This window comes from Pelophylax lessonae, assembly GCF_965119305.1.
Source record: "Pelophylax lessonae genome assembly, chromosome: 13".
NCBI lineage: Eukaryota > Metazoa > Chordata > Amphibia > Anura > Ranidae > Pelophylax > Pelophylax lessonae.
Window position 1 is genome coordinate 181926153 of NC_138780.1, and position 14749 is coordinate 181940901.

Sequence of the window (14749 nt, forward strand, 5' to 3'; positions counted from 1 at the left end):
TATACGGTCCCTGTCACGATAGTTCAGGAAGCGGACCAAGAAGGGGCGAGGGGGGGCCCCAGGGATCACATGGCCCGTAGGGACTCTATGTGCCCTCTCAACGACGTAGGTGGGAGCCAGGTCAGTAAGGTGCAGGAGGTCCTTGAAAAAAACGTTCGGCAAAATCAGCAGGCCTATCCCCCTCAGCCCCTTCAGGCAGTCCCAGCACCCGCACATTATTCCGCCGCTGGCGGTTTTCGGCATCATCTGCCTTGGCTAATATCATCTGAACTGTGTGCTGAAGGGAGGAAAGGAAGGCAGAATGCTGGGTAGTGAGGTCCTCAGCCGAGGAGATACGCTGTTCAGTGTCCGTAAGCCTCCCCCTAATCTTGTCCAAGTCAGCCCGGATAAGATTGCACTCCTCCGCCAAATAATCGATCCTGGCCAATAAGGAAGTCTTACTCTGCTCAATGGCAGATAAAATCATGACAGTGTCACTTGCCTGGACCGGGATGGATGCAGATGGAGCAGCAACAGATTCCGCCGGGAGCTCCATGTTGGTAAGTAGAGCACGCAGGCCTTCCAAGATGGCGTCCAGAGGCACCGCCGGCGGGGAGGCCGGCTTCTGTTTCGCAGCGGCGGCCGCGGATTTGCCCTTCCCGGGCATGTCGGACGTAGCCCACGGGTGTCCCGACCCTCCACAGGTACGGTAACGGCAGGCAGAAGCGGGGTGAAGGATGTGCGAAACGAAGGATTAGTCAGGGTCCCCGGAGCTCCAGGCAGGCACGTCTGGTCCGCTCTACATCCGGTCACGCCCCCGTGTATCTGTGTTTGTATTGGGGTGTTACATGTGTCTGATTTTTGTCCCACTGTAGAGCTCACTTAACCTGAGACCACTGGCAAATTCCTAATGTGTACAACAGTACACATGGGCCCCAAGGCTCATGGGTCTAATTATGCACTTAATGCAGAAATTGGAGAAGTGCTCCCGTTTGTCCTTTGAGCTGAAACTACACCTGACACTTGCAACTTCAATTCAAAGAATAGCTGTGGTTCAGCAGCTGCTCGGCCTAGGCAAGGTGGCTGTCACACTGGACCTATCTCTCCCCGATGCTTGATTGGAATGTGCAGCACATTGGCAGGGACTTTAGCCTCTTCCTGAGGCCTGCATGAACCAGGAAAGGAATAAGAGGGCAGCCCCAGAGTCAGAGAATGGATTCTTGATCTGCTACCAGATTTCTGCAGCGTCTCGAATTCAAGGACACAAGATTAGTACGAGGGTCACACTGAGGAAGGGAGAGGATATATTGAAGGGGTAACAACTGGGATATGGGGGTGGGAGGGGATGAGAGAGCCTATGTGTACTGCCTCTCTTGACCTCTGAACCTGTTCTCCACTATTAACTGCTTCCATCATCAACTGCCCTCCTCTGTACCACTTTGTCCTCATCAACTGCCCCATCCCCTTTCACACTGCTTGTTTTTTTCCTGCCACCAAAAGCAGGGGCATTTTTTTCCTGCTCACTGACACAAAAGCAGGGGCATTTTTTTCCCCGATCACTGACACAAAAGCAGGGGCATTTTTTTCCCTCTCACTGACACAAAGGCAAGTGCATTTTTTTTTCCTTCCAGTGACACCACTGATGTGGGGACATTTTTTCCTTACTGTGATGCCAGGACATTTTTTCCTTTGCCACAGTTATCAGTATTTTGTGTTTACAAGGACTGCAGCATATGTGTGCAATGTTTACAGCAAATAGGCAAATGTTATATTTACTTTATCCCTTTATGCCAATCTTACTGTTATGCACAATTTTGTCATAGTCACCATTTTACATAGCGTGCCACAGAACTTTATTTCTAAATTTTATCCAAGGGTTCCCCAGGCATTTTTTTTTTTTTTTTTTACCCTAGTCATGCTCACATTTTGTCACACTGTTTTGACTTTTGAGTTGTAAAGCTGAAGCAGATTATCCTTATGGGTAATGTTAATATTTACATATTGTTTATGAAACGGTTCAGTGATTATTCTTCAGAATGAGCCTCGACATAAAAAGGTGGTTCAGCTTACACACAAGACCACTGCATTTAGAAAATGCCCCTGTAGGAGACAGTTTTAACCCTTTGACATACACCTGAGAAAAGTATAAGGGATAGACAAATCAGCAGTCAAAAGAGTTAAAGGAATCGGCACGTAGGAGGTGACACAACATGGTGGAGCAAAGTCACTGTGCCCCCCCCCCCCTTCACACACGGACAGGAAAGACCGCTGTAATAAAAGGTGGTTCTAATGTCTACAGTCTACATCATCCATGAAATTTAACATTCCGCCTTCTGTAATTTGCCTCCTAAGTTCTCATTTTCTTCATTCTTTCCCCGGGGTCACCACAACCCAGAAAATAGTCTGTGGGACACTCCGAACTCTGAGGAAGAAAGTGCTGAATCTTCTTCAGAGCAGAAGAAATACAATTACGTAAACATTCCAAATTATCAGAGACCACAAAGACTTCAATATCCTGCTCTGCTGAATAGATTTCAGCATTTAACCACCATTTTTTTTTTATTCGGTCTCTCAGGAACTCTATTGATAAGAACCCCTGTGCTGTGTTCTCAGGTCTGTACACCAGATTTGTCCATTACAAGGGGTTCCCACCACCCCTATGCTGAGCTCCTGGGTCTATACATCTGATGTACCATTATGAGGGGTTTCCACCATTTCTGCACTGAGTTCCTAGGTCTGTACTCCTACTGTGACCATTTTAAGGGGTTCCCACCATCCCTTCACTGAGTTTCTGAGTCTGCACAGAGGAGTATCCACAATCCCTGCTGAATTTTCAAGTGCATCAGCAACCAATTAACATTTATAGTAGTCCCATAGTGCAGTCCTAAAATAAAACTGTGCCCAGGCTGTAGGCATTTCATATTCCTAGCAAGTAGTAAAGGAGCTGAAAAGCAAGCCCTAAATAACCCCTGTAGCTACAGGCATGTGAAGCAATTTATCCTCAAAATTCAAAGCAGCAGCCTCTTAATTTTACTTCCACTTTCTTTCAACTGCCCTTTTCCACCCTGCCAGCACCAGCTGTCTTTTCCCAGCATTGACTCAGCAGCTCCAGTCAACCCAGCAGGAGGCAATACAATGGAATAAAAAGTACACACAGTTAACCCTAAAAGGTAAGGATACATTACTAAAACAGGTGGAGGGTTGGACACTCCTACAAATTCCCATTACTGACTGGTCCACTTTAAAGTTGTTAATCGAAAATAATTTGTTGAATGGAAACCCCAAGAGATTTAAAAAGCCTACTGGTAACAACCCACTAGTCTCCATATGCTACTGGAATATCAAAATAACAAAAAAAAGCATCACCTGGAGAAGCCACATCTCCTCGTCTCGTCTGCGTCCCTTTTCCAGAAAGTCTACAAACAGAAAAGAGTCAAATTAAAGTGACTGCAAACTTTCCCCTTCTACAACAACCCATTCAGTTTAAAATAGAAATGAAAGGTAAAACATTTTAGAAAAAACAAAAAAAACATTATCAATAAAAGTTTGTTTATTGGAGGAGAGTACACTCAGCATAGATAGAGAACTGAGCATGATGTGCTCTCCTGCTTAGTGTGGTCAGTTTTTACACCAGGGATTTCACATAAAGGAAGCAATACAAAGAGAAAATGGTATTTACTCATACAAGTACATGGTACAGCAGGCACAAATCAGGAATATGAAGTGTGAGGGGTAACAAAGGTTTTAAGTATTTCAGCTTAAAATATAATAGAAAGAAAAAGACAGTTCCTGCAACAGGTAAGGGTAAAGATCAACCACAGCCAGGAAGGGGGATGTAGGAAGGACCTTGGCTGCATGGAAGGAAAGCCTTCCTAACATCTGCCCATAACCACAATAACTGGTAACTTGCTGAATATTTCACATCACTTACATAAGGGGGGGGGGGGGGGGGGCAGGGCTAGACCCCTTGCATAAAATGTATAATAAAAGCAGGGCTTTTTTTCAGCGGGAACGCGGGGGAACGCAGTTTCGGCACCTCCAGCACTGAATGTATGTAATTGCAAGGAATGCAACATTGTCTATTGATGCTGGCTGCTGAGGGATCTATTGTTGCTGGTGAGGATCTATTCCTGCAGGAGGGTTTATTGCTACTGGGGAGGTCTAGTGTGGCTTCTGGGGGATATATTGTCTCTGGAAGAGATCTCATTTTGCAGGGGGGTCTATTGTTAATGGGGTGGTTCTTATGTTGCTGAGGGGTCAGTTGTTGATGGGAGGGATCTACTCTTTATGGAGCAGTCTATTGTAGCTGGCTGCTGGAGGGTCTATTGATGCTGTCTGCTGGGAGATATTTTGTTGCTGCTGGGGACCCATTGTCGCTGGCTGGATCAATTGCTGCTGGGGGGTCTATTATTGTTGGCTGCAGGGGATCTATTTTACTGCTTTTTTGTTATCAATAAAAAAATCCATACAAATTGCTTAGTACCACAAATGTTACTTGGTTCTGTATTTTCTAAAAAGGATGATAATGGTAGGCGGGTAGTGGGTGGAACCAAGGAGCGGTTCACGGAGGTAGGTAGGGGCGGAGACAAGGGGAAAGTCCGAAAAAGGGAGTTCCTGCACCTATTCTCTGAGAAAAAAAGCCCTGAATAAAAGTATTAAAGTATCCGGAGTGTACATTTCGTGGACTCTACTAATTTGTTTTTATTCCTCCATAAAAATGTCTCCACCTGTAAAGTAACAGGTTCTGCCAAATGGATGCACATGAACACCAGTTCGGTGTAAAGCTCCCATCAACAAATTATATCATCCCAGATAGACATGGCTTTGCTCTAACAAATACAAATTATTTGATTATTTTCAATCTCAGTCCAGCTTTAAAACAGTGACAAGGGTTATGTGATGGACTACAAGAGTCTTCTACTGACAGAAAGCCATTCAGCACAATGTTGTTAGATGTGAATAATTACTGATTGCCCTCTGCCTGTCAGACTGTTGAAAAGCTTTCCCTTGTGTACACAGATCAGGTCTCCATACACAGCTTGATATTCCCTTGTAAAGCCATTGGGCCGAATGACAGGAGATCAGTCAATTAATTCCTCATACACTCTAAACAGGATGAATCTCCACTGCCGGCTATTATTTTTAGGCAGCTTGCAGTACCTGAATACAATTTCACTACCGAACAGTGACAGCATCTGACTAGATGCAGTTGTTGTTCGGCTCGGTTTATTTGTAAATCAGCTTTGAGCAATCTAGGAGTGCCTTAACCACTTCGGCTCGGGAAGGTTTTACCCCCTTAATAAACAGGCCATTTTTTTTTTTGCGATTCGGCACTGCGTTATTTTAACGAAAAATTGCGCGGTCGCGCGACGCTGTACCCAAACACAATTGATGTTTTTACAAATAGAGCTTTCTTTTGGTAATTGATCACCTCTGCGGTTTTTAGATTTTGCGCTATAAAACAAAAAAGAGCGACAATTTTGAAAAAAACGCCATATTTTTTACTTTCTGCTATAAAACATTCCCAACAAAAACATTTTTAAAAATCTATTTTTTTTTTATCAGTTTAGGCCAATTTGTATTCTGCTACATATTTTTCGTAACAAAAAAAAAATCCCAAAAAGCGTATTTTAATTGGTTTGCGCAAAAGTTACAGCGTTTACAAACTACAGGATAGATTTTTGGAATTTTTATTTATTTTTTTGTTTTTATTAGTAATGGCGGCGATCAGCGTTTTTTAGCGGGACTGCGACATTGCGGCGGACAGATCGGGCCCCTAACTGACATTTTTGACACTTTTTGGGGACCAGTGACATTAATACAGTAATCAGTGCTAAATATTATGCACTGTTACTGTATACATGACACTGGCAGGGAAGGGGTTCACACTGGGGGTAATAAAAAGGGTTAATGTGTGCCTAAATATGCTTGCTGACTGTGTTGGTTTCTGTGACAGGCACAGAGAGATCGCGGTTTTAGCTTAGCTGAAACTTCTGATCTCTCTCTGCCTGTCTGACAGAAGACTAGACTGCTTTGTTTACATAAGCAGGCCGGTCTTCTGTCAGTTTATCTGACGATCGCGGGAAGCCAGGGGGAGCACGGCTCCGGCGGCGCGTGCCGCGGAGACCTCGTGCACAAAATCACATAGTACTACGTGATTTTGCGCAGCCGAGCCACCCTGCCGCAGTAATACTACGGTGGGCGGTTGGCAAGAGGTTAAAGTTGAACTATAGTCATCCCTTTCTCCAGTGCTGCAGAGTCCCAGAGCTTACTGCTGGCCACTGTCTTCTTCGGCCAAATCAGCTTCTGGATACTGATTTCTGACATCACTCCCAAGCCTCATCAGATAGCATAGCTAGGTCAGTGGCTTTATTTTTCTTTGTTGCAGTTATGTAGTACAGTTTAGTCTAGGACCAGCCTTGCCAGTTGGATAGTGGGGGAGCAGCAGCACCTCTCCCAGACTGAGCTCTGCTATGCATAAGATCATAGAAAGGGTTAAAGGTTCAGGTACTTCTTTAGAGATGCATTTTTATATAAATATATGACAGAAAGGCATTTTATATCTGCATGGATTCATATTTAAAGGGATATTAAAGGGTCACTTAAAAAAAAAAAAAGCTCCTGTAGGGGGCAATGATTATGAATACCAGGAGCTGTGTTTGTCAATGAACAAAAGAGAAATGTAGATTTTCAATTAAAATTTAAGTATAAGAACATTTTTCACCCATTTAGGTTTAGTAAAGGTGCAAACAGAACTGTCAGGACACAATGACATGATGTAAGGCTCTGCTGAAATCTAGGTGTTAATAGTGTCTATTTAGACTCCCTCTGAACTCCGAAACGCATGGAAACATGTGCAAAACCTGCACTGTGTTGTAATAATCATTAAAACGCTCAGCAATCACAATGCATAGGTGTGACAACCAGCTTGGTCACACAGTTCTCCATCCCGTAAGGGGGTTCCCTTTTCTGAAGATACATTATCTGAAAACAGATTCATTAGTAGAAATGTTTCTAGGAAGCCCCCTGTGATTGTGTTATACCTGAAGGGTTCCACATGTACTGTCATTTTAAGGCTGGCTCCACCCAGGAGTGATGACAAGGGTCAAGGGGTAGAGTAGCCATCTTAGAGCACATGTAATAGAAGCACACCGGATATACCTGTTCTGAGATGCATGTTGGAGTGTACAGTGAGTACTGAATAAACATCCGTTGTTCCAGACCAGAGTCTTATACCAGACCAGAAAATATAACAGATTGTCTGTTGGCATACTTGCTGCTTAGCTGTGCCCACTGTGGAGAAACTTGGGAGGTGGTGGGGTAATGGGACAGTGAGTCTAAAAACTCTCACCCAGTGCTCCTTTTACTTCACGCTGCCAGATTCAAGTACAGAGCCGTATACATCAGTGGATATGATGAGATGGGAGGACAGGGGAGTTTTTTTTTTTTTTTTTTTTAAACAAGGTGCATTCAACTATAATACTGCACATATAACCAGAAGGTGGCCTTAGAGGGTGCGTATGTGGAGCCAATCAGTACAGGTTCATACATCCCCAGCAGTGGAAAACCATCAACCACACAGCAGAATCCATCCTGGAGCTCTCCAGCTGTTTAGGGACTACAAATCCCAGCATGTTCCAGTAGGTCTATGGCAGCCCGAGAGCAATGGGTAGAAAAGACTCATGCAGAACTTCATGGACATTCCAGCAGAGGATGTCTGAGTGTAAGCTCACTCTAAACCCCTGTGGCCCAAAGGCCACCTTCTGCCCTTTGCAGGCCCCAGCAGCCGGTATTGGGAGGGCTATCAATATTGATCGGTCATGAGGCTGTAATAGCAGTGATCGCCAGAAGTTTCATGTAACATGTCCCCGGTCTTTGTCTTCTACAGAATTTTGACCAACCCTTGCAGTAGGCAAACAGTCTCTGGTCATCATCTCTAACATTACATACGTGGCTTCTTGATGATGTTGGGCAACAGTTGAAGCCCTCTAGACCTTGTAAGTTTACAATGACTGTGGTAGATATTAGGGAGAGGTTGGACATGCAGGCACAATCTGATTGGTATATGTCTGAAACCCCAAAAATGAATGGTTAATTGGTCAAGGTTTGGAATATATCCAATTGCTATTCCCCCTAAAATGGGACTGAACTGGTGGTATTGGCAGATACTAAAGGCACAACCCAGTGAGAAGACACCGATTGTTGGGAAACACTACCAATCACAGATCTGGAAAAGTCTTGTTTACAAACACAAAAACAACTGCGCTTCAAGAAGTTACCTTTAAAGGCGTTATATAAAATAAAGTTTATTTAATTATTAACTGAAATGGGAAACCTTATGACTGGATTGTAATGTTTGGGTGCCATTTTAAACTCTAATCTTATTATATGGCGAATGTTACACCGTCAGTATTTTGCAGCCAGAATGTTTCAGTAAAGGAGTTCATTCCTTGTATTGTGAAATTATTAGTGCGGTGTGATTGTTCCCTCTTCAACAACACACGGTGTTAATGCACATTATGCTGCAGGCGGCAGGGCTGTAAATGACCACCGAGGGGAATTAAAAGATTTTTTTTCCTCTGCAGAATTTAAACTGTACAATAAATCTCTGGAAGGCCCCTTCACTCCGTGACTTCCATCCAGGTCTAATCTGAGTTGGTGCGGGGACATTCTGCCTCCGATTTATCTGCATTAAATTGGCTCCAGTAAAATTAGTTTGTGCAGCCTTTGCTGGGAGCACAGCACGCGGCCAGATATGAAAAAGAAATAATAAGCGCACAAACTGCAAGGCTTGGCACAAGTGTCACAGCAAGATATGGAGCAGACGAAGGTTTATCTGCGAGTGAGGAAGGCTTGGCACACACTTTCACATCACCTACCAACCGGCTGCTTTGGAGCTGCGTGCAGCCATCAGAGCATTTTGCAAAGGAATGTTCATTTGATTGCAACCTTGTCGGACGGGCAGTGGCAGAACCACTTGATGTAATTTACAGGACATTCCAAGCATCAAGCCAAAAGAAAAATCACAAATCTGTTTCAATTCTGCCTCATGTCTGCAATTTCCTATGAAAACCTGATTTTCCAATGCCAATGAAACACTAAATGAGCAAAACAGAGCTTATCCGCAGAGATTAATGTGACACAATCCTGAAGGTTAATTATCTGATAAGGAAGCAGAACAGAGTATCAGGACCACAGGAATCCCCATACTGATTCTCTCTGCCCCCATTTATCAACAAGCTGCCTTCAATAGCCCACAGGGAAATATGCAAACCTTCAATGTCAAGCTGTCAACGCTTAGGAAAGCTTTGAGGACACATGGTAACCAAGTGTCATATACAGCTCAGTGGATATGTGGTGGCAAAGTGTCATATACAGCTCAGTGGATGAGTGGTGGCCAAGTGTCATTACAGATTGGTCAGATGAAGACTGGTGACCATGTGTCATTAAAGACAGCTCAAATGGTGAATGGTATATCCACGTTTCAATATAAATGGCTCAGAAGAGGAACTTTGGCCAAGTATCGGGATAGGGGAGTATATAGAGTTTAAATGGTGAGAGGTGGTTGTGTGTCTATAGAGATCTTAGAGGAGGAGTGGTGCCCATATGTTGATATAGATGGCACAGCAGATGAGTGATGGTCGCTTATTATTGGAGGGAGCTCAGAGGATAAATAGTGGCCATGTGTCATTATGGTAAGCTGAGAGGATGAGCGGTGGCTATGTCATTATAGGGAGATGAGGAGTGGTGCCATGTGTCACCTTTAGATGGCTTAGAGAAGTGGAGGTGGCTGCATGTCATTATAAACAGCTCAGAGGTGTGATGGCCTATTGTCTTTATAGATGGCTCAGAAGAGGAGTGGTGGCCACTTGTCATTAAAAGAGAGCTTAGAGAAGAGTAGTGACCTCCAGTTTTTATTGACAGCTAAGAGGAGCAATGGTGGCCACGTCTTTATAGACAGCTCAGCATGTCTTTATAGACAGCTCAGAACAGGAGTGGTCACGTGTCATAGACAGTTCACAACAGGAGTGGTCACGTGTCAGACAGCTCAGAGGAGTAGTTTTTGTTGTGTGTCATTATAGGGACTTCAGAGTAGAGTGGCCACAATGCATTATAATAAACGCAGAGGATGAGTTGTGGTCATGTCATTATAGATGACTTCGTAGGAGTGGTGGACGTACATCATTATAGACAGATTAGAGGGAGAAGTGTTAGTCGAGTGTTCTTGTAGAAACAAGATGCGTGGTGGCTACATGTCATAATAAGGTGCTCAGAAGAGGAGTGGTGGCCGCATGTCATTATAGTGTGCTCAGAGGAGGAGTGGTGGCCGCATGTCATTATAGGGTACTCACAAGAGGAGTGGTGGCCACATGTCATAGTATGCTCAGGGGAGTGGTGGCTCCATGTCATTATAGTGTGCTAAGAGGAGTGGTGGCTGCATGTCATTATAGGGTGCTCAAAGGAGGAGTGGTGGCCGCATGTCATTATAAGGTGCTTAGAAAAGTGGTGGCCGCATGTCATTATAGAATGCTCAAAGGAGTGGTAGCCTCATGTTATAGACAGCTCCTATTCAGAAGGCCATCCATTCATTTCCACCACAGAAATTAAAAGTGCTGTGCTTTGGGGTAACAGGATCTTCGTTTGAGATTACAGACCTCGTACACATGAAGAATTTGCTTTTCAAGGTCTGAACAAATATTTCTCTTACGTCCTCCGACAGTCGCCGCCACTTCTAAGTCATCACTATTGGGTATTGACTTCCGCTCCGCAGGAGTAGCTAGGCATAAGACTTAGTCAAATGAACAAAGGCATTTGCATATACACACCCATGGGGGCTGTCCCACTAGGTCAATACCCCCCTGCAGTGACCACTCCCAACTCAGTTTCTTTCTGCCTAGCGTCAGGAGTAGTTAGGCTTCCCTGTGCTGGGGCTACAGTCTCAGCCTATCTAATCTTTTTTTTTTTTGATTTTCTTTGAAAATGTCAGTTTTTTCTTACTTTACTAGCTGTTTATTTTGTCAGCTTCGTTTTTAGTCGACTCTTCGGAAGAAGATGGATTCATGCGGTGCTGGGATTCGGACTGACCGCCCTGGTTCTCCAGGGCAGAGGGTCAGATGGACCCCCAGCCCGCCATTGAGCGTTCAGCCATGGTTCGTCCTGGCATTATGAACGACCCATCCCTGCTCGCAGCAGGGATGCAGCCGTGAGGTGGCTACCTCACTGGACACATCTGCGATGCTGCAGTGTAATGTCCCTGGCTAACGGCATTCCCTGTCAGAATAGGACAGCGGCTTTCTGTTCTGAGAGGCTCCCCACGCTGTCTGGTACAGGTAAGTACTTCTGTGTGGGGCCTCTGTGTGGGGTGGCAGTCCTGTATTGCTGTGTGTTCCCCATGTCTGTGGCCCCCTGATGCGATCCCTGCGGGATCGCTTGTACATGCAATGCAGACAGTGTGCTTTTGGGGGCCCCCTTCCCCTGTGTCACTTCGGTGTTTTGTGGGGGTACAGACTGTGTGTGTGGTGACCGCAGCGGGGAAAAACCGCGCGGTCCGCCATTTTAGGTATGGGCAAGCATGTTTAGCTTCACTATGGGCATTACTACATGCTGTTTTGGCGCCATCCGACGCCATCTTGCGGTGGCAGAACGATCGTTCCGACCGCATGTTCGGTGGCCATTTTGCCGGAGCCTTCCATTCAGTCCTATGAAGCAGCCGTTTTCCCTGAGTCATTGCAGCTTATAATTCAGCCTTTTCTGACATCACTTCCTTTTCCTCTGAGGCAGCGACATCGGTGGTAACACTCTGCGGGGCTCTGCAGACTATCTCTCTCACCCTTCTGTATTGTCATTTCTGGCTCAGTTTTTTCCTCTCCTGTTTGGGTGTACCTGTAGCGGTGGGCTGCGCACTCCGCAGCGGTTTTAAAGGGGCAATACCAAATTTAGTGCACTGTTGTTTCATCTTGGGCAATGGATTCTCAGGACAGCAAATTCCCCCCAGCTTTGGTGGGGGGGCCCCGGTTTTCCTGTGGCCCCTCTGAAACCTGATTTGGCCGCTGTAGTGGCGACCTTGGTGTCCAATAATGGAGGTGCTGATGGCTGAACGTGTTGCTAAGAAGAGGCCCAGATTGTCTCTCTCCTCTGATTCAGATAGTGATATGGCTGCTGCGGCGAGCGTGCCCTTTTCAGGGTCTCGCTCATTCTTAGACCCGCTGGGGTCTGAGGGGGAGGTGGAGGGAGTTGATACTTCCTCCCCGGGGTCGCCTGCAGAGCACGTGACCATGGATGAATTGATTGTTTCTGTAAAGGAAACACTACATTTGTAGGATGAGCCCAGTCCTCCGGGCATTGTGTCCTCGTTTGGGACACACAGGACCCGCAAGTCGGCGCAGGTTTTTCCCTGTCCCGCTGAGTTTTCATTACACTGTTAATGAACTGTGGCGCACCTTAAACGTCCATTCCTGGTACATAGTCGGTTCAAATTGCTTTATCCTTTTGCGTCGGCTACGGAATCACGATGGTGTGTGCCTCCGCAGGTGGATCACACTGTGGCCGTATTAAACAAGGCTACCTTGGTTCCTTCAGAGGATACCCCGGTTTTTCAGGATCCCACGGACCGGCTGTTGGAGTCTCTAGCCCGCCATTCCTATACGGTGGCGGGCTCGTTGCTCAAACCCATTTTCGCATCCGTTTTGGTGGCTCAGGCGGTGGCTGATTGGACTAAGGTGCTTAGGAGCAACCTTGTGTCTGATGCTGTTCCACCTGCCCGGCTGGATATGGTGGATCAAATTCACCAAGAAATCATGTATTTGTGTGATGCGGCCTTAAATGAGGCCCCTTTGGCAGCCCGCCTATCTAGAGTCTCGGTGCTTAACCGTCGACTCATCTGGCTGAAGAGCTGGTCGGCTGACCAGTCCTCGCGGAAAACAGTTGCTGATTTTCCCTATGCTGGTTCTCGCCTTTTTGGCGACGCGTTGGATACCCTGGTAAAAGGCGTCACAGGGGGCAAGAACACCATGCTGCCCCAGAACCCGAAGAACAAGTCCTTTTGTGGCAAATGGGGTTCTGCGTCTCGATCCACTCAGGGGTCCTTTTGTGCCTTTCGAAACCAATCGAAGGGCAAGCCCTTCAAGGGCCAGGGTAACCAGAAGAAGCCCTGGGCGGGCAAGCAGAAGTCAGGCAATGCCGGCTCGGCGGGTCAATTCGCCTCCGCCTGAAGAGGCGCCCTCACCCAATGCCGGGGTGGGGGGACGTTTCCTCAAACCTTGGCTGCTCCGGATTTCGGACAGGTGGGTTCAGGAAAATCGATCAGGGTACAAGATCGAATTCCTATCCCGGCCAGGGAACAGATTTTTTGCCTCAAATCTTCATTTGCCTCCTGGGCGTCTGCAGGACCTGCACCAAGCGGTGCAGGACCTTCTTGCTCAGGGGGTGATTGTCCCGGTACCTCATCAGGACAGGTTTCGAGGATTTTATTCAAATCTGTTTACTGTGCCCAGGAAGGAGGGCAAAGTATGTCCTATTCTGGACCCGAAAGCACTGAACCGCTTCGTGCGCGTTCGAAAGTTCCGTATGGAGTCTCTCCGCTCGGTGGTGGCCTCCCTGAGTCCATGGGAATTCCTGGCCTCAATAGATCTGAAGGATGCATATCCCCATTTTCGAGGGTCACCAGAGGTACCTTTGGTTTGCTATCGCAGAGGACCACTATCAGTTTGTGGCATTACCTTTCGGTCTCGCTTCAGCTCCAAGGGTTTTTACCAAGGTGCTGGCGCCGGTTCTGGGCCTGTTGAGGGCACAGGGCATTGCAGTCTTGGGGTACCTAAACGATCTTCTTCTGAGATCGAGTGTCAGCCAGGACTTACTGCACGATCTGTCCACCACGGTGCAGACGCTACAGGAGTTCGGATGGACAATCAACGTTTAGAAATCGACGTTGTCGCCATTGGTTCGCCTTCCCTATCTGGGAATGATTCTGGACTCTGCTCAGGCGAAGGTGTTCTTGCCGGAGGACAAGCTCCGGACCTTACAGGCTAAGGTCAGGTCCCTCAGGGACAATCCGTCCTCGTCACTCAGGACCTGTATGCGGGGGCCTGGGATTGATGGTTTGGATCTGCAAGAGACTTTTTGATAGAAAAAATGATAAATATTAGGCAGTATAAAGTTGTATAAGTAAACCTTAAGCTGGCCATAGATGGATAAAATTTAGAATGAAAATTCTTAGCAAAAGTCTTATGAACATACTCAGAACATTTAAACATCGTTTGAAAGATTTTGTTTGCTTTTAACATTTGAGTTTGTAATGAATGGACTTTACCAATGGAAAACTACACGCATTCTTAGAAATGTATTCATGAAAAATGTTCTTTCCTGCTTCTTTTCTCATCACTGCGGTCAAAAGAAACATGAATTTGACCCACTAATGACTAGAAAAACTATTTTTCTTAGAACCTTCTTTCCAAAATTCTACCCATCTATGGCCAGCATAAAGTGTTATTAAGCCCAGGACATTGCATTCACTATATCTGTTTTCCCACAGTACATGGAAATGCAATATTTAAGTAACTATAAACTGCTAAATACCTTTCTAAATCAGCAGTATATAGCAGTCTTGTGACTTCTATCAGTTTCTGGGTAAAGCTTGTAGGAGGAGTTTTCATTCTGCTTTGGCTGTCCTATGCTGCAAAACCACTGACCCTCTGTCTGGACAGTGCTGATTGACCCTGTGCTGTTCACATGCACCCTCCCAAGAAATAAAAAACTCTCTAGCAATACACAC

The 14749-nt window shown here is 45.9% G+C and overlaps 1 protein-coding gene across 5 annotated transcripts in view; it reads right to left on the minus strand.

The window, feature by feature from the left end:
* The window catches only part of CEP128 (centrosomal protein 128), a 327084-nt gene that overhangs the window by 86424 nt on the left and 225911 nt on the right, over positions 1–14749 (minus strand). For all 5 annotated transcript variants that reach the window (XR_014224748.1, XM_082242498.1, XM_082242499.1 and 2 more), the window contains one exon: positions 3346–3395. Coding sequence is in view for 4 of the 5 variants with exons in the window: in XM_082242498.1 (XP_082098624.1) it covers positions 3346–3395 (50 nt within the window). In the remaining variant the exon portion in view is untranslated. The remainder of the gene's footprint in view (positions 1–3345; positions 3396–14749) is intronic.